This window comes from Petromyzon marinus, chromosome 2 (assembly GCF_048934315.1).
Source record: "Petromyzon marinus isolate PM22_M1 ecotype Great Lakes invasive population chromosome 2, UKy_Petmar_22M1.pri1.0, whole genome shotgun sequence".
NCBI classification, from domain to species: domain Eukaryota; kingdom Metazoa; phylum Chordata; class Hyperoartia; order Petromyzontiformes; family Petromyzontidae; genus Petromyzon; species Petromyzon marinus.
Window position 1 is genome coordinate 16,862,596 of NC_133668.1, and position 18,223 is coordinate 16,880,818.

General features: G+C 43.3%; 1 protein-coding gene across 2 annotated transcripts in view; it reads left to right on the forward strand.

Annotated features, from left to right (window-relative positions):
- Positions 1-18,223, forward strand: part of VWA8 (von Willebrand factor A domain containing 8) — a 41,457-nt gene that overhangs the window by 19,293 nt on the left and 3,941 nt on the right. The window contains exons 15-30 of one of the 2 annotated variants that reach the window (XM_032960454.2): positions 395-584; positions 1,016-1,093; positions 2,662-2,777; positions 3,221-3,318; positions 3,724-3,830; positions 4,985-5,056; positions 5,636-5,712; positions 6,107-6,182; positions 6,936-7,071; positions 10,877-10,996; positions 11,962-12,167; positions 12,512-12,663; positions 15,050-15,161; positions 15,637-15,787; positions 16,204-16,412; positions 17,470-17,598. In XM_032960454.2, coding sequence (XP_032816345.1) covers positions 395-584; positions 1,016-1,093; positions 2,662-2,777; positions 3,221-3,318; positions 3,724-3,830; positions 4,985-5,056; positions 5,636-5,712; positions 6,107-6,182; positions 6,936-7,071; positions 10,877-10,996; positions 11,962-12,167; positions 12,512-12,663; positions 15,050-15,161; positions 15,637-15,787; positions 16,204-16,412; positions 17,470-17,598 — 2,029 coding nt within the window. Of the gene's footprint in view, positions 1-394; positions 585-1,015; positions 1,094-2,661; positions 2,778-3,220; positions 3,319-3,723; positions 3,831-4,984; positions 5,057-5,635; positions 5,713-6,106; positions 6,183-6,935; positions 7,072-10,876; positions 10,997-11,961; positions 12,168-12,511; positions 15,023-15,049; positions 15,162-15,636; positions 15,788-16,203; positions 16,413-17,469; positions 17,599-18,223 lie in introns of those variants that run through there. The other variant, XM_032960461.2, reaches the window with a different exon arrangement.

Genomic DNA, 18,223 nt, shown 5'->3' on the forward strand with positions numbered 1-18,223 from the left:
TGTTATATTTCTGTTATACATACATCTCTCCACTATATATTTTTAAAATGAATACATTCCTACACTGTCTCATATTGTCTAATTACACCTCTCACGTTTCTCTTTTCTGTTTCTTTTTGTAAATATCTCTGTGAATATATTGCTCTCGTATTCATCTTCAAATACATCTCCTTTCTCTTCTATCTTATGAATACACCTCTCTTCCGAGCACATTGCACTATTATCTCACAATTATCTTACCATAAAATATCTTCTATTCAGTTGGTTGGTAATCTGCAATTCCATTGTCCAAGTTGTTGAAATCTTCGGGATAAATAATACCCCTGACATTCCCTCGGTGTGTTTCATTGAGGGCTTTTCACGTTATTGTGCACTTATGTATCGGTTTTAACAGGGGGGTGTTCCCAATCCACCCAGCATTCCGTGTGGTCGCTCTTGCGGAACCAGCTGCTCCTGGCCCCTCGGCAGGCCCCACTGCAGGAAACCCCCAGCAGTGGCTGGGCCCTGAGGCGCTCTCCATGTTCCTGTACCACACGGTGCCACCGCTCACTCCTGCTCAAGAGATGGACATCCTGCGTGCTATGGTAAGAGTGTGAGGTGAGCTTGTGTCATTCATATTGAATGAATTGTTGTCCTCACCTGATGTTGGCACCATATTTAGTCGCCTTTGCCTTCACCTGCACAGACTTCTCTCAGCTGTGCCGGGGAGCTCCGGTAGGTTTTTTTTATTTCCTCACTAACTTCCGGGAAGTGTTTTTCTACTTTGGAGGCAAAAATGTAACGTGACATGATTTAAAAAAAAAATGTAATGTGACACATTTTACAGCATGATAACATTTTTAAACTACACACATTTGTACATGTTTCAATAATTTAAGCTGAAATAGTAGAGAGTTAAAATTTATTAAATAAGGTATTAAGTTTAAAAGGGTGACCTTCAATATCAGTGTATATATTTGAAGTGAAATGTTGGGTTTGTTTGGGGTACTGAAGGGAATGTGACTGTATTGTGCAGGTCCCAGGCCTTCCCCAGGATGCTGCACATCAATTACTGCAGCTTGCACAGCGTCTACGCAATGCCCGGGACCCAACTGTAAATCATACAGAAATACACACAAATACACACATATGCTCACACACAATAACAGTTGCCATGACTATTGATTTTGGTTTAGCGAGACAGGTTTTTGAGTAAACACCCAGAGGTCCACAACCAACGGAAAGATGTAAAACCAAATGAAGGTATACAGCAAGAGCAGACTTAGGTAGTTTGGTGTTTATGCAACATTTGATGATTCTGGAAGCAGGAAGGAAGATATGGGGATGCGGGCTGGCATCAGCATTTTTGCTTCAAATGTACAAATCAAATGTGAATTCCACCGCTTGTTCACACATACACATGACATTTGGTTTCCGTGATTTTTAAAGCAAACGGTTTCAAGTTTCCCCATTCTTATTCTTAGTTTTTTCGGTAAAGTCACGTTGAAGAGAAACAACAAAATAACAAAATATATATAAAACAATAAAAAATTCTCACGACGTTTCGACCATAACTCAAACGGTCATCATCAGGTGTGTTGGTTTGCATACATTTATTTTTAAACGGCACATTTATTTACTTATAAAAAACGTTGGCGTCACGCGCAGCGATTTGGCAGTTTGCCTAGGACTAGTCCATCTATTTTTTTGAAAAGAGGAGGGGGGAGACGAAATTTTGTATAATGTATGCTGTCTGAAAGCCACTGTAAGCGTGAACAATCAATTAAGAACTGAAATGGTTTATCAAATCTTTCCAATGATTGCTAAGATAGAATCCATCTTCTCGGTTGAAATTGTCTCTGTGCTTGTATATGTGGATAGCCTCATGAACGAATCTCTCATGGAAGCCAGATGGCTTACAAAGAACCTCCGTCTTGTAAAAGTCAATGGCATGTGAGCCTACTGAATTAGAACAATGATCTGCTACGGCCGAGGTGTTGGTCCTACCGTGTTTAAGGTCTGCTTTATGTTCACGAATGACCTTAAACACGGTAGGACCAACACCTCGGCCGTAGCAGATCATTGTTCTAATTCAGTAGGCTCACATGCCATTGACTTTTCCAAGACGGAGGTTCTTTGTAAGCCATCTGGCTTCCATGAGAGATTCGTTCATGAGGCTATCCACATATACAAGCACAGAGACAATTTCAACCGAGAAGATGGATTCTATCTTAGCAATCATTGGAAAGATTTGATAAACCATTTCAGTTCTTAATTGATTGTTCACGCTTACAGTGGCTTTCAGACAGCATACATTATAAAAAATTTCGTCTCCCCCCTCCTCTTTTCAAAAAAATAGATGGACTAGTCCTATGCAAACTGCCAAATCGCTGCGCGTGACGCCAACGTTTTTTTATAAGTAAATAAATGTGCCGTTTAAAAATAAATGTATGCAAACCAACACACCTGATGATGACCGTTTGAGTTATGGTCGAAACGTCGTGAGAATTTTTTATTGTTTTATATATATTTTGTTATTTTGTTGTTTCTCTTCAATGTGACTTTACCGAAAAAACTAAGAATATGAATTACTGCAGTCACGAAAGCTTTAAATCAAAATTTCCCCATTCTGTTAACTAGTGTAAAAGATCTATCGGTACTTAAAAGTGTCTTCTCGCACAGATGCGGTCCTTGGCTGCGTCTCTGTCAACGCGGCAGCTGTTAAGAATGTCCAGACGTCTTGCGCGCTATGAGGGCGAGGATCTGCATGCTGCAATCCACAAGGCCTGCCTCTCCCGGTAGCCCATCCGCCCATGTGTTGCAACGAAGTGCTTGTGTGTGTGTATATTGTTAATGTGTGCAATATCAAAGTGGATATTTGTAAATTTATCTCATATGGAAGGTTTACCTGTTTGGTGGTATGTTTCATTATTTTAAAAGAATGATAAAACCAAGTTAGCTGCAGCATGTAGCTTTTAGTGAATTCAACTCTCACTAACAGTAATTTTCAAATGATTTCACAACATAGTTGATTGGTAGATTGCATATGATGGCATAAAGTGTGGGTACTGCCACCTTTTCAAAATGTCTGGCCAGTGTGAACGAGCAGGCCAAATAATCTCTATAGAGATGTTCTCTCGAACTTCCTCGACTGCAGACGCTTCTGCCAGCAGTGGCTGCGCCTTTACCTGTTTACTTTTCATTAAAACATGTGCCCGTGTCTGCTCTTGTATGTCTGAAGGTTTCTTCCCAGCTTGGCACGTGCTGCCCTCCAAACTGCCATGCAAGATGCTGGTCTTGAGACCACTGGAAAGGATTCTGAGCAGGCAGACATTAAAAGTTAGTGCCCTGGACACTATGGACATACCATACACATTCATCTCACTCGTTTTGTGGTCGTGCACGTCCTTGGTCCAGTGACTGAGAAGCTGAGTTTGAGAATTTTGCATGGATGAATTATTTTTGTTCAATTACAGTTAGAGCTGAAATGTGTGGGATGTGAGATGTATGTCAGAAGCAATGCATTAAAAACATGAAATACAATTCAAGAACATGTCACATTGCTTTCTGCCAAAGAAAGCGAGAAGTTGGATCTTTTTTAATGAGCTCGCATTTAGTTGCAATCGTTGTTTCGAATCATGGAAAGTTACATTTTTAATTTAGCAAATGTTCATTCGCAGCACTTATCTGGATAGTCCATGGGGCAAAATGGTGAAATCCGTGCGTCTGTCTTTGCATTTTCAGCTGAGGTACGAGATGGTGTCCTGCACATTGGAGATGTCACTGCCCCAGTGAGTAGCACCGCTGTTCAAACAAAGGTGCCGGACATCCTCTTCTACGACAACCTGCAGGTCAGTCATTATAGACTGCGTATTGGCAGTCTATAATGTAGACAGTAGCAATGGCCATTAAACTGAGTGAGTGTACTGGCAGTCTATAATGCAGACTGTAGCCTGGTTCTTAACCTGAGTGAGCGCACTGGCAGTCTATAATGTAGACTTATTCTGGTTCTTTCAGTAATAAAAATAAAATAAGAATAAAAAGAAAAAACAAAAACCACGACGTTTCGATCGCAACACAAGCGGTCGTCATCAGGAAAAGGGGGGTTAGCCTTTAAAGGCAAATTGTTTGTAAAGGTTTATAGATGGGTGTAGCTAGGGCTGAACGATTAATCGATTTCAAATCGCAATTTTAAACAATGCGATTAGCAAATCGCAAAGACTGTAATTTGTAGCGATTTGAAAAGTCCTATTACTTTCTTATTGGAATTGTTTTATTATAATAACTTTATTTATTTAACCTAACAACTGTTCTATGTTTTATTGTTCTATTTCAATTCAAACATGTTAATAAATACATGTTGGAAGCAATTAATATCTTTTAAGTTCTCATCCTTGCATTAGAATATATAGAGCAGTTCATATTTTGATGGTATCATGTGGTACCGACACCGGTAGTAGGTCTACACCAATCAAAGCACTGCACCTCGCTCCACACACCCACACTGCTGATGGGTGGAGGTTGACAAGAAAACACACATCAAGTCATGACCCAAAGTGGTTGATGACATCTTTCCAATGATTTCTGAGCTTATAACCATCCTCTCGGTAGAAATTGTGTCCTTGTCTGTATATATGGATGGCTTCTTGAACGAATCTTTGTTGATAGCCAGTAGGCTTGCAAAGTACCATTGTCTTAGAGAAGTAAATTTCGTGTGAGCTAGCCGCATCAAAGTAATGATCAGCCACAGCAGAAGTAATGGTACTACCGTGTTTCAAATCTGCCTCTGCAGTCACGAAAGTTTTAAGTCAATATATAATGATAATGTTTTGCTTGTGTAAGAATGCTTCAATTCACAGTTTGTTGAATAAATTTATTTAGTCACATAGGCTGGTGTCTGAAGGTTAAATTGCTGCCGTGACATTTATGTTGTCTTGATTGTCATAACCTACTTCAACATAGCACATGTTTTATGTAAAGGCATTGACTGGTTGTATATTTACAGCACCTTCGTGTGATGGAGGATATGCTGAAGGATTTCAATCTGGGAGAACATCTGCTTCTTGTGGGGAATCAGGTAGCATCACAGAGACATTTGTGTTATTGTCTTAATTATGTTTTGTGAAAAAAAATGTCTTTATGAAACTGGCCACTAAATATTTTCTTCAAAATAAATGTTGTTTCAATGGTATCTTAACTAACCATTAATAAATTATTTTAAAAAATGGAGGATGCAGTGGTTAAGTAGTTTCACTCATTATTCGGTCTGCTCGGTCTCCTGCATTCCACCCTGCTGTGTGACCTCCGATTACCACGGTTGGCTACGTACGGTGCAACATTCGTCCTTACGTTCGACCTGTCGCTAGCACCTGCTATACTTGAACTGGCGCATCCACCTTACACCACCGTTAACCTTCTAAAGTCACTCAGAACCAACCTTATAAGCCATGCAGCCACCATTCGGTGAGCAAAACGGTTGACATTAAAGTGCATGCTGCTATTGAGAAGAGTCTGTAGCTCTCATGGTTCACAGGTTTGATGTCGTGGATTGCCTAGCCCATCCCATTACAGTTTTGCACAACCTCAAAAACAACGCAAAAACAACAACTCTTCCAGAAGTGTCTTGTTGATGCTGATTTTGTGTACATCTGTGTAGGGTGTGGGGAAGAACAAGGTTGTCGACAGATTCTTACAACTGCTGAACCGTCCTCGCGAATACCTGCAGCTGCACAGGTATCCAAAACGTCACTTTGACATCCATTCTTTAATATCTCCTGAGTTTGGCTCGAATCTCACGCACCTTTCCTCAATTCAGGTGACTAAATTGAAAATAAATGCCAATCCTCAATTTACTGCAAGGTATGATTATTGGTATCAGTGTTTTTGCTGATTTGCTTAACCATTAAGTTCATTGATACATGGAGAATCCAGAATTACATTGATGACAATAACAATATGCATTACATAAGTACTGCATGTTATGTTATTGTTTACGAATTTGCTTATGTTTGGTTTGCTCCGTGAGACCACTTCGTACATAACTTTTAAACTTGACTCAATTTCAAAGTGCTCTCTGTACAAATTATGCCATTGTTCTCCTCTCAGTGTGCCTTCCATTGTCTTACAGGGACACCACGGTTCAGAGCCTGACATTGCAGCCAACTCTCCGGGATGGAGTCATTGTGTATGAGGACTCCCCACTTGTAAGCAGCAGCACTCTGCTGACAGGTTTACTTAGTAGCACTGCACCTGACTAACACAGCTGGCAAAGTGAAGGCACAGAAGGCATTTTTTTTTACTTTTTATTTGAGCAGGTAAGGCCCACTGAGCTATATAGCTCTTTTGTCAGAAGCAACCTGACCACAAATGAGAGCTCAACTAAGTGACTTATTACGTGGAAATTTACAGCAGCTGAACACTCTAAATGCATGTTTCTAAAGCGCAGGGAAAAGCGGAGGACCTGGAGAAAAATCCACGCGGCCCCGGGGAGAACATGCAAACTCCAAATATACCGGCATCAAAGTCGGGATCGAACCCACGACCTCTTGTTATCACGTGTAAATACGGCAGTAAGGGAGCTGACTAAGAGAGTAGAGCTTGGAGGTGGGATGTCGACTTTGCATCAATGGCGATATTTATGAGAAATGAAGAAAACATCAACAGCATTCACTGTGATGGCCTCCTGAGATTGACTGGATAGAGCAGATTGGAGAATGAGGATTCTTAATGGAAGCAGTGACAGTCCAAATGTTGAGGAGGTGGACAAGAGGGATATAGGCAACCGTGATTATCGCAGGTTTCGATGATGCTGCTCCCCAACACAACATTGTTGTTTCCCTTCAACGTGACTTTACCGAAAGAACTAAGAATATGAATTACTGCAGTCACGAAAGCTTTAAATCAAAATTCTGTGTACTGGTTAAGATGGGATGCACGTCTGTGTGCCTCTGTTGTAGGTGCGTGCCGTGAAGCAGGGCTATGTGCTGGTGATCGACGAGGCAGACAAGGCTCCAGTAAACGTGACGTGTGTGCTCAAGGCGTTGGTGGAGAACGGAGAGATGCTTCTTGCCGACGGGCGCCGCATATTGGCTGGTATTCACTGGGGCAGAGATGGCCTGATGTTTGTCTCGCCTTGTTGACGTGTGCACATTAATATCCATTTACAGCATTATGCAAATGGTGTGGAGCGGTGACGTAGTAGTTCTGTCTAATGAACCCCGCCACCCGAGTTGTAATACATACTACCAATGGCCAACACCAGTGGTGAATTAAATCTGAAAGAGTCCTGGGCTCCCCTCTCTTCACGAACCTGCATTGACCATCCTGGTGAAGCATGGTCAAACAATCCTCTATGCCTTCATCAAAAGAGTTAATACGATTCTATGAAAGGTATATTATTAACTTGATGTTTATGTTACCCAAATCTATAAATGTGATCCACTGGTCCTGTCTGTGAAGGAGTATTTGCGTGTTTTGTGTAATGTTTGTGCGCACTTATGTAAATTTGTGTAATCTAGAGTAAGTGACCGGGGAGGTCAACTTTCAAAATGCATTTTGGGAGATGCATTGCAGACTGGAAGGGTGAGATTCTCAACTTGTTTGTTGAGGGGTTTGCAGAAAATTTTGGTTGGAACGAGTAGCATCACACCCAGTACGTCCATTCGCTGCCTTTCTAAAAAATGCTTTAAAAAATATCTCCTCTCATCTCTGCATACCGTATATTTACAGCAGATGGCGCACTTGAGTTAATAGCACTGTACAGAACATGCCATGTGGCTGCAGGAATTCAACCATCAATTGTGTGCAGACTGGCTCAGCGGTGAGCTCACTGACCCTCAAACCCCAGCCTCTCGAGCATGCGGGGCAGGGTGCATGCATGTGCGCCCCATGTGTGCTTGTGCGCATACATATTTAGGTGTGTACACAAGAGTTAGGTATTTCAAATAAAATTATGAAACATGTTAAAGCAAATTGTATATGTGTAGTGGGTCCAACTGAGTCGCAGACATTGTTCCTTTTATAGGCAACACTTTTATTTGTAACACCGTAACACAAAGAGGTAACTGCCCCTTTGCCAGACTACAGCGAGTTACTGCTACGAAGGGTCGATCCCTCACTCGGGTCTCCGACCACGTGATTGCCTCGTAAGACGGGGAGCTTCAGCTTGAGATGTAGAGCTTCCTGCTTGCAGATGTTGAGCTTCCCGCTTGTAGATGTTGAGATTCCAGTTTGTAGATGTTGAGATTCCAGCTTGTAGATGTTTAGATTCCAGTTTGTAGATGTTGAGCTTCCAGCTTGTAGAATGCAGCGACCCCGGTCCCTCTCAGGGACCCGCCTTATATCCCTCTCCGGGCGGGGCCGCTCCGCCCTCGGCCCCGCCCGCCTTCCCGAACATTCTCGTTCCCTCTCGATCCTTCTCAAGAGCTCTCTCCAGACACGTGATCACCCCCGAGTCCCCCCCACCTGGGGCCCCCTGTATGGGCATTCCGGATCACGTGTCTACGGGGTCAACCAGAGTGCCATGGCCCGGGGCAACCCTGCACAGCCACCCACATGGTGCTGTCCACGCTAGGGCTGGTGTTACATACAGCCACCCACACGGTGCTGTCCACGCTAGGGCTGGTGTTAGACACAGCCACCCACACGGTGCTGTCCACGCTAGGGCTGGTGTTACACACAGCCACCCACACGGTGCTGTCCACGCTAGGGCTGGTGTTACACACAGCCACCCACACGGTGCTGTCCACGCTAGGGCTGGTGTTAGACACAGCCACCCACACGGTGCTGTCCACGCTAGGGCTGGTACTACACACAGCCACCCACACGGTGCTGTCCACGCTAGGGCTGGTGTTACACACAGCCACCCACACGGTGCTGTCCACGCTAGGGCTGGTACTACACACAGCCACCCACACGGTGCTGTCCACGCTAGGGCTGGTACTACACACAGCCACCCACACGGTGCTGTCCACGCTAGGGCTGGTGTTACACACAGCCACCCACACCGTGCTGTCCACGCTAGGGCTGGTGTTACACACAGCCACCCACACGGTGCTGTCCACGCTAGGGCTGGTGTTACACACAGCCACCCTCACGGTGCTGTCCGCGCTAGGGCTGGTGTTACACACAGCCACCCTCACGGTGCTGTCCACGCTAGGGCTGGTGTTACACACAGCCACCCTCACGGTGCTGTCCACGCTAGGGCTGGTACTACACACAGCCACCCTCACGGTGATGTCCACGCTAGGGCTGGTGTTACACACAGCCACCCTCACGGTGCTGTCCACGCTAGGGCTGGTGTTACACACAGCCACCCACACGGTACTGTCCACGCTAGGGCTGGTGTTACACACAGCCACCCACACGGTGCTGTCCACGCTAGGGCTGGTGTTACACACAGCCACCCACGCGGTGCTGTCCACGATGTAGGAACATCGAACGGCACGACCCTTCCGGGCCGGCACCATACAGTGACATCCCTGATGTCACTACACAATGTTAAGAATTAGTATTATTAGTCATGTGCTGCATATAAGATAGTATAACTACAGCATGCAAAGTAACAGACATGTGTCAATCATAATTCTCACATCCACATATTATTAACTTCTGGAATGCATTCAAATGTTAAAATGCTGATGACTCGTTGCACCTCAGTGAATCCATGGTCTGATATTACTAACCACCAAACCTCAGCTACCAAACCTGTTTCAGACTCTATAAACGATATTTTCTGAATAAGGGTAGTCAGCAAATACTTACATCTTCCTTTCCTCTGAGGAACAATTCAAATAGACCCTGGTGTTATTTTGAATCAACCTGTTATTTTAAGTGTCATTTATATCGACTTGTCTTCTCTAATTTTACTGGTATCTGGCATATCACTATACCACTATACCACCATACTACCGTGGGCAGTGGTCTTATAGTGGTTAGCATATGTTGCTATGAACCCGGTGACCCGAGTTTGATTCCCCTAGGTAGACTCCAACTCAAATTAGTACTTGGTACAATGTATAAATATTGCCACCAGGGAGACAATGCGTGGTTGCTGGCCACCCACCGCCTCACCTACAATGCCGGCCTTCATAGGTACTTGCTTAACAGCACTTTCCCCAATAGTCTGTAAGGCTATACGGGGATCTTTGTTTTTGTCTGTTAATGTGGAGGGTTGAGCGTTGGGGAGAGTAGAGTGAGAGAGGGGAGAGGTGGGCAGGGAAGAGAGTCCATTAAGGTTCGTAATAATGGTTTCAATCAGGAATGTATTGAGAGCAATTGGAGGCATTGGAGAATTGGGGAGATGTAGTATTGTTTACGGGCTGCGGGTGATAAATTTAGCCTTGGCATTTTGGGTCAACTGGAGCGTGTAGGGTGATGAGGGAATTGAGAAGAAGAAAGAGCTAAAGTATTTTAGTCAGGATGTGACGAATGCATGTTTGAGGGTCGCAGTGTCAGTTGGGGTAATTAGACAAAGATCCCCCATATAGCCTTAACAGACTGTTGGGGCAAGTGCTGTTAGTAATTACCTAATGAAGGCCAGCACAGCACGTGAGGGGTTGGGTGGCCAGCACCACGCCCGGCCACCTTTGTCTCCCTAGTGGTAATGTTTTACACATCGCACCAGGTACTCATTTGAGACTAGGGAAGGCCCAGGACTGGTTCAGATAATTGTCACTGGTGTTGGCCGTGAGCGGGAATCGAACTCGGGTCACTCCACTACCAGATAAGGAGAGTGCATGTACTCGCACGCACGTGTGAGGGCATGTGCGCGCGTGTGTTTTTATATACTAAGACATGTTGGTACGTGCTGTAAATTAGTGTATTTAGTAATGTATACTGGCCAGGTGTTTGTATATATCTAAACATATATGTGCATATGGGGTGCGTGTGTTTGCAGCGCCGGGCAAGGCAGCGGATCGACCAGGGGTGGTTTCTATGCATGCTGACTTTCGCATGGTTGTTTTGGCCAACCGGCCTGGTTTTCCATTTCTGGGAAATGATTTTTTCAGTGCAATGGGTAAGTCGCACTGCACAACTGGATGACTTATTAGCCCATAATACTCTCCTAGTAGAGTGCAGACGATAACTCGTCCTTTCAATAAATCCATATTTTCTTTCACTACCAGGTTCACATTCTCTTTAAGCATTTGTTGGAAATGCCATCTGTTTTACACATTCTATATTACATGTTTATATAGTGTAGATAATTACCGTATTTTAACAAGTTTTTTTCTTTCATAATTTCACAATTCTTTCATGACAAATAATTTCAAGGCTCTTTCAAAGAATAAACCACACTTGAAAATGTCTCATTACTGGAATGCTATAATAAACTTTGAACTTAATAAACACTTCAACAATTCATTAATTACACTGGCAAATGTATGACTATAAATTAAGCTCTACAACCACCCAAAAGTGGTAAAGACATTTTTACTGATCAGGTATTATATATTATATAGGAGTATATTTACCTGTTTGCTATCTTAAAAAGTTCAGTGTAGTTAATGTTTGAATTCACATTTGAAATAAAATTTCTTTAAATAAAAGACTGGCTTTTCAAAAGCGACTAGAAAAAATTCTGTTTAATATCAGGGGCTCTATTATCATGATGGAGGAATGGCCATTCTGAGAAAAAGTAGTTTTGAAACACCATTTTTATACTCAAAACAAGTAAGAAACAAGGCAACCAATCAAGTCGGCACAAAACATTTCTGCTGATATTTATTTTGGCTCATTGACAAAGCTTTCATAAAAATTTAAGAATTCTAGTTTGCCTCAACCAAAAGGTGCCTTACTATGCCTTAATAGGGCCCTTTGTGGTTTCCAGTTTGGAAGTGTACTGTAAAATCATAACAAATACTTAGCTATGTCATCGTTTCTTTGAGCATTTTGAAACAAAAAAGGTTAAAAGTTTGTACCTGTTGACCGGAATCAATTGTGCGTAACTTTGCACTTGCTTTGGTGCTGCACGAATTCCAGGGGACATATTTGCATGTCACGCGGTGGAGAACCCGTGCCGCTCATCGGAGCTGGCCATGCTGCAGCGCTATGGGCCACGCGTGCAGCTGAGCTCGCTCGAGAAGCTCGCCGCCGCCTTCGGGGAGCTGCGTGGCCTGGCGGACGCCGGCCTGGCGCCCTACCCTTATTCGACGCGTGAGCTGGTCAGCGTGGTCAAGCATCTGCAGGTGAGCCTGGGCCTGGGTGATTCGCTTGATGAGTGGGTGGAGTTGGGGGCCAATTCAATCAATGATTTAATGTTTGTATGTTGAACTTATTTTGCACCGTACGTAGCCAACCGCGCAAATTGGAGGCGCAGGGGAAGGACAACAAACTAAACACAAAAAGCAGTTCTAAAGCAATGAGTTTTCAATCTAGATTTAAAAGTGCAAAGCTCCAGTGGCTTCCTAATATTGGAAGGAAGAGCATTCCAGACGGCCGCAGAAGCGCATCTGAAAGCGCGCGATTGATACACTTAGTGGTAGCTATCTTTCTGTATTCATGTATATGCTGTGTGTGTGTTGTGCTGCAGATGTTCCCAGACGATGGGCTGTGGGGCGCTGTGCGCAGCGTCTTTGATTTCGATGCCTACAGCCCCGAGGCGCGCGACATGATCCTCTCCACCCTGCACAAGCACGGCATCCCTGCCGGCGCACACCCTGCCAACGTGCAGCTGGCCAAAGAGTAAGCTGAGATGAATGAAAGAGGAAATGTATTGCCAGACGGGACGCGTTGAGTCAATCCGATGGCTTCAGCTTAAATTGGAGAGATACCTTATGATTAAGCTAGTCTGGAAATTAAGCGTGATGTATGTTGGTGGTATATTATCACATTTCGGGAAGATCTTTGCAGTGTGTTTGTCTTCTTGTACCTTGTCTGCCAGAGTCGAGGAAAACAATCTAGATATTTGCAATGATAATTATCTGAGAAACATTGTGAACAGAAAACAATCAAGTTTTACTGCCAAATGTGTGTATTAGAGTCTACTTTCTAATAACATATCTGATGAACATTTTAAAATTTCAAACATTGTTCCTTGATGCCAAATGCCCTATCACTATATATATTATCATGTTTTGCAATGTATTGTATGCTAATTGTGAAATAAATGTGCGATTTTTATTCAAACTAAAATGTCAAAATCTTTTTTTCTCCAACTTGTTTCCATCATTGATCTTAGAAAAATATCATGAACCACGTAAATTTGATCATTCCTTGAGAACATATTTCAATGTGCAGATGTGTTTATTGTTTGTTTTGTTTTTACTGTTCTTGTTTTTTTTTAAACACTGAGATGTGCACTCTACTTAAACGAATTGATAGCTTGGAACCATCAGCCCATGAAGGTTAGGTGTTGATTAACATCTTGCGGCATCTAGAGTAGGGAATTGATATCAAGGTTTAGTGATGAAACAGCATTGGTTGGAATTACCTCCACTTTGTTCTTGAATGTTCATTGAGATGAATGGAAAATCTCATTATCTGATTGTAGGAAATATTTAATACAGTGCAAACTGTCGAGAATTATAGTCTGGTTATTAGTGAACACCAACAAATATATACATACATTAAATACATTACAGTACACAGAGGAATGGAAATGAGGGTGGAAGCCTATTCATTATAATTTAAATGCAGTAGTTTACAAAAGACATCCACTTGTTACAAGCATTTTCAAAAGACAACCACTTGTTACAAGCATTTTCAAATACATACTCATTAATGATTGTGCAACCACAATCAAACACTTGCATTGTGCAAAATGTTGGTCAATGTCTGGCATACCTCCCTGAGGTCTGGTCACCCACAGGGGATTGGGAGAAACCTCGTGGCTTAAAGTTAAATTCATGCTGCATTCTTCAAATTCATAAGCGCCTTTAAACCGTGGATGCAATGTGGCCCATGTGCAAATGGCCTAAGCAATCCGTTGTTCTGCCTTGAGCCTTTTGTCAACCAACATTGCTTCACAGATACCGTGTCGTCAAGCTTCTCAAATGAAAGATTCTTCCTAGTGTGCCCCAGCCCACATGGACGTTCACGTGGTGTTGCAGCCTCCCAATGACATTAGGCCTCTTAATCTGACAACGAAGTGGAACACCAAACTCCACACGTAACTACAGGTAGTTGGCCAGGATAAAATGTAGATTGCGTAACCTTGTACACCCACTACATTAAAACAAATCTGATGCGATGTCATCCATAAGAGTAGTTTGCTACTCCGAATTTCTGGTAGGTGAATATCCAGAAAATCTGCAGGATTTGTTTTTTTTACCAGAAATCGGTGGAAAGACTGGATTAGTGACATAGCACGGAAAGGGCCACGCATGTTCATGCCCATTCGGCTGCAGACATGCATCGTTAAAATTGTGGAATTCTTATATGGGTTTAGCCCTTCCCTCCGAGTGCATACAACAATTTGTTTGCACATTATGACGATAATATTTATTTACGTACCAACAATTGTTATCCTCCTTGTGCTCAGACAATTATCAAATTGTGCTGTACATTTTCTCACTGAAGAGTACTGAAAAGCATATGGAATCCTTTAAAATGAAATAATTTAATTTTCGTCACAGAAAGTGTATACCCAAATAGCTTTTCCAGTCGTATAGTTAGAATGTGCACTGGATTATGTGAGTACCACATGAGGTTAATATAGAGCATATTGAGCCAGTAACTTCGAGATTCTAGTATTCAAACACATGCAGCAAAGCAGAAATGGACATGATGGGTTTCCATTTGAATGGTTCCTGATATATATCACTCGATTAAACTAGGAACTGAAGTTTGCCCTCTATTTGCTATTCCAATATGCATGTCTTCACACAGTGAGTGGAATCAATATGCCAGAGCTGGCACAGTGAAATCTTTCAGATGTTGACAAGTGCAGTCATTCATGGGAAGTGTGCCCCTTTATACTGAGCATACTAAATAGGCCTTGGCATCCAAAATTAATGTTGCAGTTGTGTTACATGGTAGAAAGTGCAATATAAAATGTAAAATATTTTTGTGTAATCAGTGCACCTGTATTATATGTTACGTGTTGTTCTTTTCCTATCTCCTTTTCCAGGCTCCCTTTACCTCCCCCAAAATTGATAGGACATTGGGAGGTAGGTGGACAGGCCAGTGGAGACCAACCATGGAGGCAGTGTTTCACAGAGAAGAGAACCGTGTCTGTTTTGGTACGGACGTCGCACACACGCCAGCCTCTTGCCTGTGATTTGGTGACCCATGTGAACTCTCGACAATTTCTCGGCTGTAAAATAATCCTCATTCATCTAAAAGCCGATACTGAATCTGTTTTGTAAAATAACGGGATTCTAGTGATGATTCCACAATCGCAAGGAAATTTCAAGCTTGGCAATTCTGCATAGAAAATATTGGAGATTCCACGATTCCTCTTTTTCTACATTGCCATTAGAAAAAAAATTGGACTCCATTAATTGAATACTTATTCTGGGCTGGGTATCATTTTCTTCACGTATCACCATTATGGTTGTATATTATCAGGGTGCTTGTCTTGTAGTAGGCATTGCTGTAATTTCACGGTTGTTTAGTGTCTGTTTTGGAACATGTGCTGTTGTAGCTAATGTACCGAGCTTGTGTGGGAGCTGAAGCGTCAATCGCTGTTGCTTGGCTGCTTTTGTGGCACTGCAGGGTCCTGCACTGCAGCCAGCACAGACTCAAGTTGCAGAGCGGGTGGATCCCCGGGGCCTGCACTTCTCAGAGGAGGAGGCGAGCTGGAGTCTCAAGCTACACGAAACCAACATGGCGTGCGACCTAGCTGTGAGCTCTGCAGCCCCCACAGGTGTGAGCCAGATCTCTGCGCATGTTATTATTTAATGATCACATTCCCTAGTCCACAAGGCACTAATGTGCTCTTTGTTGACTTTTTCACCTGGGTCAGGAATATAATTAGAACGGCTTTTTGTGTTCAGTTGTTGTCCTTCCCTCGCCCCTGCGCACCTCCTATTAGCACGGTTGGCTACGCACGGTGTGAACAAAGTTCAACAAATACAATGTTAGTAAAAGCATCGTTTGTAGGGTAGTTCCAGTGTTAAATTTATCTCCCAAATTTAGTTGGCGGTAAAACACATTGGTCCTCCGGTGTTAATTTTCACAAGGCAAAAAGCCCTGTACTGTGTCGTAAAAATCTCGTGTGACACCAGCACGGGCATTGCACTCAAACAGTATGCATCGGGTGTTCAATGGGCGTGTGAGCAGGTATGGAGGCTACCACAGTGTATGTGGCGACCTGCAACCCTGTGGGCCTGTACGCGCTGCGACTGGGCAGCAGCGGTGAGCCCCTGCTGAGGCACGTGGACTTGGCTGAGGTTTTCCCGCGTGCTGGTGTAACCATTTGGCAGCCCTTGGTCTCTGTGGCCCCTCTCGGTTCTCATTTGGGCGGCCAAGTGCTGATGCTTGAGAAAAAGGTATGGCCAGCTTCCACCACATATACTGCATACATTATTTTTTAATAAACTTTGTTTCAAATTCCTGCAATTCTGCCAAACAGTTTGAGTTGTTTAACCTGGAACGGGCAAATATAAAATCCCATAAATCAGATAGGGGGGAGGGTCTTGTGGCACCCCTCGCCTGAGCAGAACTTACCACAGCAGCCCAGGCATATCCTATGAGGACGAAACTGGAATGAGAAGGACTCTCCCCAATTGGACCTGATCCCTTCTGTCATCCACGCAACAGGCCAGTGACCGTTATCCACAAACTGAAAACAACAACAGACGACATTGCTAACTACAGACACACGTTGCTCCTCAACGCTGCCTATAAAATATTCACTCAAGCCTTTCCAATAAGTTTTCAAAAGATCCTGCCTTTCTTAATCCATGAAGACCAAACAAGATTAATAAAAGGCAGTCCATGTTATATCAACCTCACATATACAGAACACACTGAGTGAGGCCTTTGAAATAGCCCTAGATGAAAAGAAGCAGCTTGACTGGGTAGAATCTCCCTGTTTACTGCAATGCAACATTTGGGCATCGGACTAAACTTTACACACAGCTCGGAACCTCCATAAGAAAATATGAACTGATCTGACCAGAAATTCCCCTCCAGTGGCACCAGACAAGGATGAAATTATGCCCCTATTGTGTGGCTAAATCAACAAATGTTCATGTTGCTATTTTTATTTCAATGAAAAGACTGAATAACATGAAATGTAAACATAACGCATGTATAATAATGAAACAAAATATGAGGATGCAGGACAAATGTTTTAAAATAAAATAGGACGTATTTATAAGCACCAGGCAAAATATTTACACAGGTTGTTATTCGTGGATTGTAAATTGCATTTTTTTCTCCCTGAAATGTCACTGAATTTCTTAAAATATATTACCTGGAAAATGCCTTGAGATGAAACATCTCGTTTACAGGGGTGTCCCAGGGTTGTCTTGTGTTTCGTGATCACAGTGTGAGTTGCTGACGTGATGGATGTGATGCTGCTGGATTTGTGGTGTGTGCTAGAGCGGCCTGGTGCTGCTGCTTGCTCCAGAAGCGGACACTGTGCACCGCCTGCTGCTCTGGCCCGGGGAGCAGGACCCACCACGCCCGCGGGGTCAGAGATGGTGGTCCAGCAAACAGGAGCAGGCACAGGCACGTGTCCACATGACTGTGTGCAAACACATTCACACTAACTATTAACAAACTATTTTTATTTGACTAGGTAAGGTTCACTGAGCTATATAGCTCTCTTTAAGAAGCGGCCTGGCTATCCCAAACGATAGCTCAACGAAGTGGCTTATGTGGAAATGTATAGCAACCAAATTCTCTTGAACGCATGTTTCTAAATGTGGAGGGAAAAACGGGAGGACACGGACAAAAATCCACACAACCACGGGGAGAGCATGCAAACTCCAAATATACAGGGGTCAGGGTTGGGATCAAACCCACAACCTATCATACCAGGCGAAGTAGTTAACATCTCACCACCGTGGCGCCTCTCATTTGCGGCGTATAGAACCTTCATTCACCTCCAGGGTGGGGCTGAACCACTGCAGAGTGAATAAGAGTTATGAATAATATTGGTCGCGAAAGCCTACGTGTTAAACAGGGGGTACTGCTGTGTGCAAAGTCAGCAGCGGTTGCCCTAAGAAGAGACTTAAAGTCTTCTGGATATAAACCCGTGCTGGATTATTGATCAACGTGTTGAGTTTTTTTCGTCACTTGAATTGTGGATTGGTTTTTGAGTTTTCCTTTATACCCGTGATTTAAAACGTAA